Source organism: Sebastes fasciatus, chromosome 11, assembly GCF_043250625.1.
Source record: "Sebastes fasciatus isolate fSebFas1 chromosome 11, fSebFas1.pri, whole genome shotgun sequence".
NCBI classification, from domain to species: Eukaryota; Metazoa; Chordata; class Actinopteri; order Perciformes; family Sebastidae; genus Sebastes; species Sebastes fasciatus.
In genome coordinates this window covers 4,577,091-4,591,129 of record NC_133805.1, presented here as the reverse complement: position 1 = coordinate 4,591,129, position 14,039 = coordinate 4,577,091, and the positions used below count along the sequence as shown (strand labels likewise).

At 40.8% G+C, this 14,039-nt stretch overlaps 2 protein-coding genes and 1 long non-coding RNA gene across 3 annotated transcripts in view; all 3 read left to right on the top strand.

The window, feature by feature from the left end:
- LOC141776474 (uncharacterized) overlaps nt 1-14,039 on the top strand; it is a 58,942-nt gene that overhangs the window by 24,750 nt on the left and 20,153 nt on the right. The gene's annotated exons all lie outside the window — the stretch shown is intronic.
- Nucleotides 7,657-9,207, top strand: LOC141776597 (tripartite motif-containing protein 16-like). The gene is made up of 2 exons (XM_074650303.1): nt 7,657-7,965; nt 8,071-9,207. The coding sequence occupies exons 1-2, from the start codon at nt 7,657-7,659 to the stop codon at nt 9,205-9,207; spliced, it is 1,446 nt and encodes a 481-aa protein (XP_074506404.1).
- On the top strand, nt 11,100-13,608 carry LOC141776461 (tripartite motif-containing protein 16-like). The gene has a single exon (XM_074650079.1). The coding sequence runs from the start codon at nt 11,279-11,281 to the stop codon at nt 12,953-12,955; it is 1,677 nt and encodes a 558-aa protein (XP_074506180.1). The 5' UTR covers nt 11,100-11,278; the 3' UTR covers nt 12,956-13,608.

The window sequence follows — 14,039 nt, the reverse complement described above, 5'->3', positions numbered from 1 at the left end:
TCTGAACCTTTCTCTGTCTAAAATAAATATAAATTATATTTATCATGAAGTTAAATGGCCATTAAAAGGCAAACTCTATGCAGAAAGAAAGGGCTGACAGCAGCAGCAGAAACACAGCCGTCACGCAGCCACCACGCGACGCAGCCGCCACGCGCTCCTGACGTTGGTAGCGTGCCCACCACTTAAGTAAGGTCAAATAAGTCAATGGTGACTTTTGCTTTCACACGGGACATGAACAGCGGTCTCCTGGGTGAAAGTTCTGTGTTTGTTTGACCCACCCATCTACCCATCCATCCCTCCTGAAAGCTGCTGCTGGCTGCCGCCTGCTGCTGTCAGCACCCTCTACCCAGCATCCACCTGTAGGCTCCCAGTCTAGCTTCCATCTAGGGGCGGGGGAGTTAGAAAATGTGGCTCCCAGCTGAGCTGAGCCTGATGTTTCCCTGTTGGGAACCTGAACACCAAACCATAAATGCTGTACATAAATAATCTATTCCAGTGAGTTGACTGACTGAACTGCAAATGGAAACCGTCTTTGTGATGGTCTGCTACTACAGAAACTGACCCTGTGAAAGCTTTTGACACTTTGTTCTGTGTGGGGAACCCCAAGAACCAAGCTGACGGATGAAGGAAGGACAACCACTGCCGTCATTGCGGCCTCGGCTAATGCATGAGCTAAACCTAACTAAGTGGTTTTATTTCAAAAAGACTGGAGCTAAAATTGCATCATGTGTTGCTGGACATTCGTAGGAAAACACACAAAAAATACGTTGTTGAAAGTCGTGCTGAGCGTCATGAAAAAAAGGGAAATTCGTGTCTATGTTCACGAATCAAATATATTACATTTCATAACTGTGGTATGAACTGACATGAGACTGTGTTGTCATTAAACACATTTATTTTCCAACAGTGACTTGTTTTGGAAGTCACTGACAAACGATGTCGTCCTGCCGAAAAGTTCTGTATCAATAAAGTTATTACTAACTTCCTCCACCGCTGCCAAGAGGAGAATTAGTCTCTGGAACAATACTGAAGCACATGCTACACTTTGTCACCACGACAACAGGGATGCTGGGATTGAATTCAGTTGGCTCAGAGAGAGAGAGAGAGAGAGAGAGAGAGAGAGACAGCCTCAACAATTCCCTTTTAGTATTTTAAATCTAAAAAAAGAGCATATCTTCTGCATAGAGATGGTGAGTGTGAGTGCATGCGTTCAAGGCTGATACCTCCTCTGGCAGCTCCAGTCACGTTCCAGTTTGGTGCCCATGAGGAATTCTTGACATTCTGCATCCTGTCATCAATAATGAAGATGTTCCTCTCGCTATAGGGGTCTAAACAGAGAGAATATCATGCACGGATGGGTAATGCTCCACAAGAGATGGTTCATTGTGTGTCCCCAGCATGTAAAACCTGACGCCACCATGGTTATCTGTCATGACAGTTATCGTATCCACACTGAACCTACAGTGAACTGTTTACACGTCTCAAAGGGATGTAAACAAGCTGAGAGCATGTCAGTGGCTTCTAAAGTTTACAGGTCACTGCCCTTAACCAGCATATTCTTGGAACGAGACACTAATTCTGCAATTAACGGGCACAGTGCTGATCCTATACAGTAGCTGGCTGCTTTGTGTGGTCTGCTGATGAGCTGATTAAAGAGCCATGCTGGGAGGCCACGGAGCCAAATGTTGGACCTCGTTGAGGTCAGGTCCAATTCTGTGGCTGGTTCAGATGAGACAGAAGTTTCTCTCTGACTAGAGGGAGTTTCTGGCCGGGACTATATGCAGGGATACAGGAAGTAACAGGGTGATGGTTACATTGATTTCTTTTAACCATAACTGTAGTTATTTTAAGCCCGAACTAACACTAAGTTTGAAAATGAAAAAAATCTGGAGGTGTGGAGTTAGAGAGGAGTGAGTTTACCAGACCTGTAGCCCGCTCCACATCTAAGATATACTTGTGATAGTGTTTTGAAGTGGGGGCTTATCCATAGTAGGTGTATTACCTACAGTAGATGACGGTCGACACGCCCTTAGCTTGGAGAAACAGACAGGAGTACCGACACCGGATCAAAGCAATACAGTGGTGTGGACCACCATCTACTGTAGGTAATACACCTACTATGGAAAAATACCTCATTCAACCCCACTTCAAAACAAAAACTCAAACTATCCCTTTAAGTCTAGCAACTCAAGGCTACATTAGCCACTACTATATACGTATATATATTTCTTTATTTTTTTGTCGGTCTTTAAACTATGTCAACACACTCCCGGAGCACTTTCTCTGAGCGTTTAACATTGACTCATATGGGTTTACATTGTAGTTACATTAACTAAAGCGTGCCTTGTGTTGTATTTAACGCCCTGTGAATGAGACCATGTCGGCTTTTTCCTGTTCTTTCCCATGAGTCTGTGGAAAACATCTGACTTGAATGCCATATAAGGTTTAATAAGACTCTTCATGTACAGTTTAACTGCATTTAGATACAATGGATATAAGACACCTTTTATCTAATGGTGTCACTAAAGGCATCCATGCTCCTCCATTTCCCCTGTAATCTGGTTTGTCTGTTAAAATCCGAAGGAGATGAAAGTGGTAAAACAAATGGTGAGAAATGAGGTGATAACTGCTCGTCGGTGTCTCTAGATAGAACATGGTGGGCATGGTAATTGTGGTCTGTATTAAAGTAAAGTAAAATGGGGGGGGGGGGGGAGTGAATTGAAAAGAGTTAGAAAGTAACTTTCTCAAAACAGTTTTCCTCGAGTATTTCTGTTAGTGGTTGAAATATATGTTGGACTTTTAAAGTAGTTTTAGAAAACTTTGCTAAACTATGAAGGAATCATTTTATCAGATCTGGCTTAAACATTACACTGGGTTACTACGTTATTAACAGTGGCGTGTCTGATGGGTTTATTGAAAACAAAAGGCTGTTTTACTGCCACAGTCGGTTTAGCCTGTCTGATACAACAAAGAGTGAGCGCCTGCAGCCACAATTAAAAGGAAATCCAATCCATCGGTGGGATTCTGGAGAGCAGCTCACAGCAGATGAGTGATGCACAGCAAGTGAAGAAGAGTCAGTGCCTGCTTAGTTTCAGTGAAACTAAGCCTGTAAGATTTCAGTTCAGGCAGACGAGCACAACATCACCATCTGGTTGTTGCTCCTGAGTCCTGCACACAGTGTCGAGCAGAATAAGTAGAAACTATGGGAGAGTAGCTGTAACGTTCTCCTCCAGTCTTACCAACCATCCTTCAGACTTGAAGCTTAGCAGAGAGCTGCTGTCCTGGCTCAGATTTTACCTTACAAAGAAGAAGTTTATTCAAGTATGCTATTAGTATACTTCTTTTAAAACGTATGTATGCATAATATGCATTCAGATTACTTTTTATGTACTTATCAGAATTATACTTCAGTATACTTGACTTATACCAACAAGTATACAGAAAAGTCTAAGTATACTTGGCAAGCATACAGAGAAGTCCAAGTATACTTGGCTTATACTGAAAAGTATACGGAAAAGTCCCAGTATACTTTGCTTATACCGACAAGTGCACAGAAAAGTCTAAATGTACTCGGCAGGTTTACAGAAAAGCCCAAGGATTCCTGGCTTATACTGAAAAGTATACAGAAAAGTCCAAATATACTTGGCTTATACTGAAAAGTATACAGAAAAGTCTAAGTGTATTTGGCAAGTATACAGAAAAGTCCAAGTATACTTGCCTTATACCGACAAATATACATATAAGTGTACTTGGCAAGTTTACAGAAAAGTCCAAGTATACTTGGCTTATACTGAAAAGTATACAGAGAAGTCTAAGTGTCATTGGCAAGTATACAGAAAAGTCTAAGTATAATTGGCTTGGCACTATACGTTTACTTAAAGAACCTGCAGTAAAAACTACTAATCTAGTAGTTTACTGAGAGTATTCTTTAAAGTGTACTTTCATAAACTAAAAAGTGGGCTACAAGTATATAACTAACAGTATACCTATAAGTTCACTTGTAGTATAGTTCATATTGTAGTTGCAGTACAAAATACAACTTGGATGCAAACTAGTTGTGTACTCATTACATTTAAAGTACACTTTTATAAACTAAAAAGTGGGCCAATTTAGTCCCAAGATGTATTGAAGTAGTACACTTAAAAGTATACTACTCATACATTGATATTATTATGCTTATTACATAAACTATACTTGGGATTATACTTGACCTATACTTAAGTTTACATCATGAAATAAACTTGAATTAAAATTCTTTTTTGTAAGGGTTTTGACAGACAGATGATACAGTCTTTTTAGTGGTCTAAATATTCCTCAGTTCTCACTGCCAACTCTTGTTGCATCGGTGTTTGACGCCCTATGAATGAGAACGGGCTGGATCAGCACAGTGCTTCAGGGTGAATGGAGAGAGAGAGTGCGGGGGGCGTTATGTTCTCTTGTTGTTATGGAGAGAGTCGTTGTTGGTTTCAGGACTGACCCATTGTCTTTCAAAACGACAGTGAAACTCATTCAGGTCGTTGGCCGTGTACAAGTCGTTGGTGAAGTGGGTGAAGATGATCTGAGACCCTTTCAGACAGGAGTAGAGTCGTTTGCTGCTGTTGGAGTTTCTCCGAGTGCAGTCGTTTAGTTTCTCTCACCGCCGTGCTAAACCTGTACTTTGTCTCTTTAAACATGTCCTTTCCAACCTTTGCTGTCTGAGCTTAGCTGTGAACTAGGGTATTATGTCTATATTGAAATGAAAAAAGATATACATTATTGGATTTCTATCCAACTTCTGTTCACGTTTGCTTAAAACTGAAGAGAATATGACAGATCAGATTTTATTGTTTTATTTTAAAGTTTTATTTCATCCATTTTTATTTGCTTTAAAGTAGGGCTGTCAAAGTTAATGTGATAATAACGCATTAACGTAAATTACTAATTTCTTTAACGCAAATTGCGATTTTTAGGGCTCAGTTTTAAAGCTATGTCATACAACTTGTCAGGAAGGAGGATAAATAACGCGCCATACTTGCGCCAAATTTTGGTGAGGAAAAATTGTCATTGCCATTTTCAAAGGGGTCCCTTGACCTCTGACCTCAAAATATGTGAATGAAAATGGGTTCTATTTCATCAGTGCAATGCTGTTCGTGAGATAAAAGCATCTTTTTTATTTATGTTCTGTAAAATGAAGATCCCTGTTTCAATGATCTTATAATTTTATTATATTACTATTATTTATTACAATTTATATTTTCTTTATATTAAATTATGCCTTGAAAGACATATTCTACTTAATAATTTGTTAGTAACTTTAATATAATAACAGTAATATGAACATTACTCAAATTAATGGAATCAAAACTAGACTTTAAAATAAAAAAATACATCAGATACCAAAATAAATGTCAATTCATGATGATTTGCTGGCACAACCAACAACCCAGTACAACATTCAATTCATCACTTAAGATTATAAGTATAAGCGAAGCAACAGCGAGATTTAATGAGCTTCACTTTTAACACGATGCAGGATCTCCTGCAGTCTCCAGTCCCGCCTTCCTGTTATGACATTCTTGACTGAAAATAGGAACATGGCGCGTTTGTTTGGCTCTGCAGGGGCAACACGAAACACTGAACAGACCGCTCGCTGCCCAGAAGCTCCGGAAACTCCACTTTGAATGATTTGAACCAAACTCCTCTCCATGCAGGGACACCACAGGCACCAGTTTAAGGTTGATAACAGTGGAGCGATGTGAGCTGCTAGAGCAGGATGTGACGATCAAAGACTCTCATCCACTTTCAAGCTCATGCCTCATTGTTTTTTTGAGCATGGATTTTTGGAGACTCAATTTAAAGGTCCCATATTGAGATATCCATGTCTTTTATATTATAAAGCAGGCTTAAGTGCTATATGAATACTGTTAAACTATCAAAACGCTCAATATACAGAGAAATACACACAGCCCGTATTCAGAAATTGTGCGTTTGAAACAAGCCGTTAGGATTTCTGTCCATTTGTGATGTCACAAATATACAATATTTAGATCATCACATGGTTTTAAACATAAACATTCTAAATGTGTCCCAGTTTATTTCCTGTTGCAGTGTATGCAAATAATATCAGCTGACAGGAAATAAACATGGACCCAAACTGTTGCCTAGCAACGCAGTTTCATTGCAATTTTGTTGAAATGCACTAAAACGGAGCGTTTCAGACAGAGGGTAAATACAGGTATATTCAGACAGACAGTATGAGGAAAATAAAGAGTTGTTTGAACATTACAGCATGTAAACATGTTCTAGTAGAAACATAAAATACAAGCATAAACCTGGAAATGAGCACGATATGGGACGATATGGGTTATAAAGTTTATAAAACAGAATACATTGTTATAGATTATATTTGTGTCCCCTGAGAAAGACCCATTGTTACATTCTAGACCTCAATATCCCCACGCACTAATTTGTGTAGCAAAACCTATGTTTTTTTTCCCCTCTTCTCTCAGATTTATCTTGTGATCTGACCTCTAGGCTGGGAACCACCGGACTACTCCCTAACTGTATATAAAGTAGTTAAAACATGATGCACACTGATGCATCAGGATTATAGTTTATTATAGTCTAATAATCAGTCACAGGAGCCAACTGTCTGCAGAATAAATACTTTCACTTGTGATAGTTCAAGTGCATTTGTTCTTTTACTTAAGTAGGATTTTGAATGCAGATGTTTTAGTTGTAATGCAGTATTTTTACACAGTGCTTGAAGTGGGGAAAAAAAAGTGCTAGTTCTCTCTTATTCACATGTTGTTGTGTGTATCGGCCGGTATCAGCAATCTCTTGTGACTTATTCCTATGTATTCATTATTTCTTTTAGCATGTTGTACTGTGTCAGTCATAATCAGCTGTGGTTTTAGTGCTATATTATTATACTTGTGCTATGCATCTTCTGTTGTAGGCCCTTAATACTCCAATAATATTCACACTGGAACATTCTAGGGTTAAGCTTGTGTGTTTAGTGTTAATACTTAAAGTGCTTTCCTGTGTTATCTGTAGCCTATAGTTCGGTATCATTGAGGTTTTAGCAGCAGGATAGAGACATATTCTGAATTTCTAGAGTGAATAAAAGATACAAGGAGATATTGGGTTAGGGGTCCTCCCCCACCAAAATTGGAGGATTTTTTAATTAGAACTATGACATTTTACATCATTTTGGACCATTATTATTACTAGTTAAATGATTATTTTATTATTTACACATATCACAGCCTTGGTCTGAACATTTAATTATTCTTGTACATGTTTGTCCTAAAAGAGCAGATTCAGAAAACTTTAAAATAATGTTTCATTAATTATATTTGTTCACAAATTTAAAAAAAGTTATGACCAACAGTTCACAGATTATTTTACAAAACTAAAATGGACGTTATGTATCTCCCTGAGAACCTGATATGGAGAGGGCAGAGGAGAGTATCAGGAGCTTGTGAGAAGTGCCGGTACACAAGAAAAAGTCAAGATACGCCAAGGAGTAAAATGTGACTAACACAAGGTCTGCCCCCGCTCTGCTGCGGTCCAATCAAAAACCTCCTCCTGCTGGACATCCTGATAACTCCTCCCTCGTCTTCCTGCTCTAAAACACAGCCAGCTCCACTCTGAGAGCACAGTTTCTGTTTGGAAATGGCACTGCAAGGAGTTCAGCTTTACTGGGAAACCTTCTCTTGTTCCATCTGTCTGGATCTACTGAAGGATCCGGTGACTACTTCCTGTGGACACAGCTACTGCATGAACTGTATTAAAACCCACTGGAATGGAGAGGATCTGAGGCAAATCAACAGCTGCCCTCAGTGTAGGCAGACCTTCACACCGAGGCCTGTCTTGATGAAAAACACCATGTTAGCAGATTTAGTGGAGGAACTGAAGAAGACTGGACTCCAAGCTGGTCCTGCTGATCACTGCTATGCTGGATCTGAAGATGTGGCCTGTGATGTCTGCACTGGGAGGAAACTGAAAGCCTTCAAGTCCTGTCTGGTGTGTCTGGCCTCTTACTGTGAGCAACACCTCCAGCAGCATTATGATGTGGCTCCATTAAAGAAACACAAGCTGGTGGAGCCCTCCAAGAAGCTCCAGGAGAAAGAAGAAAGGACCGAGAGGCAGAGAGAGCTCGAGGTGAGTTGTCTTAACATCCAGCAGAGGATCCAGGACAGAGAGAAAGATGTGAAGCTGCTCCAACAGGAGGTGGAGGCTGTCAATCGCTCTGCTGATAAAGCAGTGGAGGACAGTGAGAAGATCTTCACCGAGCTGATCCGTCTCATGGAGAGAAGAAGCTGTGATGTGAAGCAGCAGGTCAGATCCCAGCAGGAAAGTGAAGTGAGTCGAGTCAAAGAGCTTCAGGAGAAGCTGGAGCAGGAGATCACTGAGCTGAAGAGGAGAGACGCTGAGCTGAAGCTGCTGTCACACACAGAGGATCACAACCAGTTTCTACTCAGCTACTCCTCACTGTCACCACTCAGTGAATCTACACACTCATCCAGCATCAATATCCGTCCCCTGCGCTACTTTGAGGACGTGACGGCGGCTGTGTCAGAGGTCAGAGATAAACTACAGGACGTTCTGAGAGAGAAATGGACAAACGTCTCACAGAAAGTGACTGAAGTGGATGTTTTACTGTCACAACCAGAGCCCAAGACCAGAGCTGGATTCTTACAATATTCACGAGAAATCTCACTGGATCCAAACACAGCCCACACAGTGGTGTTATTATCTGAGGGGAACAGAAGAGCAACATCAGTGAGACGCCAACAGCCTTATCCTAGTCACCAAGACAGATTCACTGATTGTCCTCAGGTCCTGAGTAGAGAGAGTCTGACTGGACGTTGTTACTGGGAGGTGAAGAGGGGAGGGACAGGAGTTAATGTAGCGGTCGCATACAAGAGTATCAGGAGAGCAGGGATGTCGAATGAATGTCTGTTTGGATTCAATGACAAATCTTGTGCGTTAGAATGTAAACAAAATAGTTATACATTTTGGTACAACATTATCAATACTCCCCTCTCAGGTCCTCGGTCATCCAGACTAGGAGTGTACCTGGATCACAGTGCAGGTATTCTGTCCTTCTACAGCGTCTCTGAAACCATGACTCTCCTCCACAGAGTCCAGACCAGATTCACTGAGCCTCTCCATGCTGGACTTTGGCTTCCTTATTACGGAGACACTGCTGGGTTCTGTTAAATGAACTAGACAGAAGTCATTTAAGGGTTAAATTCTGTGTTTTAACTCTTAAACTCATTTTGTCTCCATGTTTGTTGCTTAGAGCTGATTGTTGTGTCATTTCTTCACTGCTCAGAAATCAGCTGACAATCAAACATTAAGGTGGTACTTTGACATCTTCTCATGAGTTGTTCTGTAAATGTGTGAGTGTCTTCAAGTGGCGCTCCTTCCTGTGTCTGTTTCACTGCTTATTTACTGTTAATTTACCTGAACTGACTTTGCATTTTTAGGTTGTTCCACTGCATGAGTCTTGAGAGAGAAAGCACCAGACCTTACTTTACCGTATGTTGTTCTCACCACTTTGTCACTGTAATTCTCCTGATCATAATCAATAAGGAGATCCTTCATTGTTCTCTTTCACATCGCTGAGATTCTGGTCAAACCAACTGATTGTGTTGATGAAGTGAATCTGTACATGATTATTGATGGGATGTGTGAACAAGCTGAAGGTTTACATGATGAATAAACAAACAAGAACAAAGTGTTTGCTCCTGTCTTCATTCCAGGGTATCATACAAAACTGATGGAGAAAATGTAAAACTAATATGAGAGTATACACAAAAAACTACAAAGCACTTTCCTTTTAAACAATTAAAATGCCTTTATTGTAATGGCATAGTCATGTTAGACCCAAAAGCAAAAGCAAACTTCAACTTTTGGCATCAGGCCTTTGTCAGGGAGTCAATATAATATAATATGAGAGTATAACTGAGACATTTTTCCTCCTGAAACACCACAAACTACAGTGTTCATGTTTAGAGCAGTCATTCTCAGTCCTTAAAACTTTCCTCACTTAAACACCTTTGTCACAGAGAACTGAGCAGAGTTTTTAACCACTGTGTTGCATAAATAGACCGATTTTCTAGGATGGCATCATTTAAAATAAAAAAAAAAGCTGAAATGATTGCCTTTATTATTGGTTGTTTGGGTCATGATACTCGCTGACTGGAGGTTTAACTTCTGTTCGCCCTCCTTTATTTCAACTTAAAATCACCCATGTTTTACAAAAGTGCTTTTGGACTTCCTGCTTCCACCTCCTGAAGTTCAGGTTGACCACGGTGTGTTTGAAGATTTCATTTCAAGCTGATACTTTATCATGAACTGATTTATTTACAAATATCAGTAAATCTGTTCTAATTTTAAAGGTATAAAGAAACTAATACGTTTGAGTGCTGTCTGTTGATTAGTTGTGAAAAAATAAAAGGATAATATTAGTTTAATTAAAGGGACTGTTTGTAACATCTTACACGTATAAATCAATCCGGGTCGGTGTCCCATGCGCGCTCGCGTGTGGCTACGCTGTTCAGACTCCAACACAAACTACACGGAAGCACCAAAGTTATATCTACTGAAGCCCATCTTGCAAAACACTGTTGGTGGAGGACGCGGGGGAGACCGTAGCTTTGGTCTCCAGGGCCGGAGTCTCTGCTGTACTCTGCTCCTCTGCTCCTCTGCCTGCCTTCACTCAGCTCGCTCCACCTCACGTGCACTACACACAGACATATTAACACATGGCAAAGCACTCAAAACCGCTTCTGTGGAAGTTCCCGCTACAGAGGGTTTCTCCAGGACCACATTTTGTCATGATGACACACACACAGACTCACAAGGTGAAAACAATATACTGTCAGGGCTGGTAATTAAATGCAGAACTGTTGTGAACTAAGTGTCCTAGCTTTAAGTCCAGCTATTCTTACTGCATGTTGTAAATGACAGATAACACACCTTGCCTCTTGAAAAAGACTCTTTGTGGAATGCAGTAAAGCCTGAAAATCATTCCCTTTTTCCAGCTCTCAAACACAGCGAACTCCACCCTATCAAATTATTTGCTCGTTCCCTCCCTTCACAGATCTGCAGGTATTAGGATACGTGTAAACAACATGTTGTGAAATGTTGAGCTGATAAACCTCATTCACTGCAGCAACTGAACAAGAGCAGAACGAGCAGAGATTTGTTGTCCGTCAGAGCACAGAGTTTGTTTCTCTTCATCGAAAGTAAGACTATTTGACAGTCATTGTCACAGAGAGGTGAAATGGCGCAGCAAGAAAATCTGAGGGATCAAGCAAAATTCTGCTGTTCGATCTGTCTGGATCTACTGAAGGAGCCGGTGACTATTCCCTGTGGACACAACTACTGCATGAACTGTATTAAAACCCACTGGGATGGAGAGGATGACAATGAGATCTACAGCTGCCCTCAGTGTAGGCAGACCTTCACACAGAGGCCGGCTCTGGTGAAAAACACCATGTTAGCAGATTTAGTGGAGGAACTGAAGAAGACTGGACTCCAAGCTGCTCCTGCTGATCACTGCTATGCTGGACCTGAAGATGTGGCCTGTGATGTCTGCGCTGGGAGGAAACTGAAAGCCCTCAAGTCCTGTCTGGTGTGTCTGGCCTCTTACTGTGAGCAACACCTCCAGCTTCATTATGATGTGGCTCAATTAAAGAAACACAAGCTGGTGGAGCCCTCCAAGAAGCTCCAGGAGAACATCTGCTCTCGTCACGATGAGGTGATGAAGATGTTCTGTCGTACTGATCAGCAGTGTATCTGTTATCTCTGCTCTGTGGATGAACATAAAGGCCATGACACCGTCTCAGCTGCAGCAGAAAGGACCGAGAGGCAGAGAGAGCTGGAGGTGAGTCGACTCAACATCCAGCAGAGGATCCAGGACAGAGAGAAAGATGTGAAGCTGCTCCAACAGGAGGTGAAGGCTGTCAATCGCTCTGCTGATAAAGCAGTGGAGGACAGTGAGAAGATCTTCACCGAGCTGATCCGTCTCATGGAGAAAAGAAGCTGTGATGTGAAGCAGCAGGTCAGATCCCAGCAGAAAAGTGAAGTGAGTCGAGTCAAAGAGCTTCAGGAGAAGCTGGAGCAGGAGATCACTGAGCTGAAGAGGAGAGACGCTGAGCTGAAGCTGCTGTCACACACAGAGGATCACGGCCAGTTTCTACTCAACTACCCCTCACTGTCACCACTCAGTGAATCTACACACTCATCCAGCATCAATATCTGTCCTCTGAGCTACTTTGAGGACGTGACGGCGGCTGTGTCAGAAGTCAGAGATAAACTACAGGACGTTCTGAGAGAGAAATGGACAAACGTCTCACAGACAGTGACTGAAGTGGATGTTTTACTGTCACAACCAGAGCCCAAGACCAGAGCTGGATTCTTACAATATTCACGTGAAATCACACTAGATCCAAACACAGCATACACACAGCTGTTATTATCTGAGGGGAACAGAAAAGCTACATTAAAAAGTCAACATCAGTCTTATCCTAGTCACCCAGACAGATTCACTAATTGGTGTCAGGTCCTGAGTAGAGAGAGTCTGACTGGACGTTGTTACTGGGAGGTGGAGTGGAAAGAAGGAGGAGTTTGTGTATCAGTCGCATACAAGAGTATCAGCAGAGCAGGGAGCTCAAATGAATGTAGATTTGGACACAATAACAAGTCTTGGGCGTTAAATTGTTACAAAAAATATTGTAATTTTTTGTACAACAAAGTCAAAACTCCCGTCTCAGGTCCTCTGTCCTCCAGAGTAGGAGTGTACCTGGATCACAGTGCAGGTATTCTGTCCTTCTACAGCGTCTCTGAAACCATGACTCTCCTCCACAGAGTCCAGACCACATTCACTGAGCCTCTCTATGCTGGACTTTGGTTTTATTACATTTATGACACTGCTGAGTTCTTTAATGACATTATATAGACATACATAATTTAAGGGTTAAATTCTGTTTTAACTCTTAAACTCATTTTGTCTCCATGTTTGTAGCTGAGAGCTGATTGTTGTGTCATATCTTCACTGCTCAGAGATCAGCTGTCAATCAAACATTATAGTTGTACTTTGACATCTTCTCATGAGTTGTTCTGTAAATGTGTGAGTGTCTTCAAGTGGCGCTCCTTCCTGTGTCTGTTTCACTGCTCATGATGATGTTTGTTCACCTGAACTGATATTTCTCTGCATGAAAATGTAAACCTATCTGTGCTCTAAATGTTTAAATATTTATAATAATGCACATTTTTTTTGTTGTCACTCTTCCACTGCACGGGTCTTAAGAGAGAAAGCACCAGACCTCCTTTATTGTAGATATTTTGTTCTCACCACTTTGTAAATTTGTAAAGAAATCTATTATTACATTTACATTCTTTTGTTTGGCAGATCTGAGTTATTAACTTTAATTATCTTGATCATAATCAAAAGGGTAATTCATTATTCTGAGATTCTGGTCAAACAAACTGATTTTGTGGATAAATTGAATCAGTACATGAAATAATTGAACAAGAGTCATTTAACAGACTTTACTGATGGGGTGTGTGAACAATCTGAAGGTTTACATGATGAATAAACAAACATGAACAAAGTATTTTCTCCTTGTCTTCATTCCATGGTATCGTACAAACCTGGGAAACTAATATGAGAGAATAACTGAGACAGTTTTCTTCCTGAAACACCACAAACTACAGTGTTCATGTTTAGAGTCAGTCATTAAAACAGCTTTGTCACGGAGAAATTAGTAGAGTTTTTAACCATTGTGTTGCATAGAAACGTAGCATTATGTCTGTGTGTTTGTGATACATAGTGTAAAAACTGTGCAGCTCTCCTTTACTTTAATATGTGTGTATGTGTATGCAGTTGCTGTTGAGTTTATATTCGCTCCATGTTGTCTTCTTTGGTGATGTTTTATTCTGCTGTTGATTCTATAAGATGTGGTAGGTTATTTAATTTATGTGGCATAATAATGCCTTTTGCACCCGCCGCTGTGTCCACAGATTCCTTATTTATTGTTTGT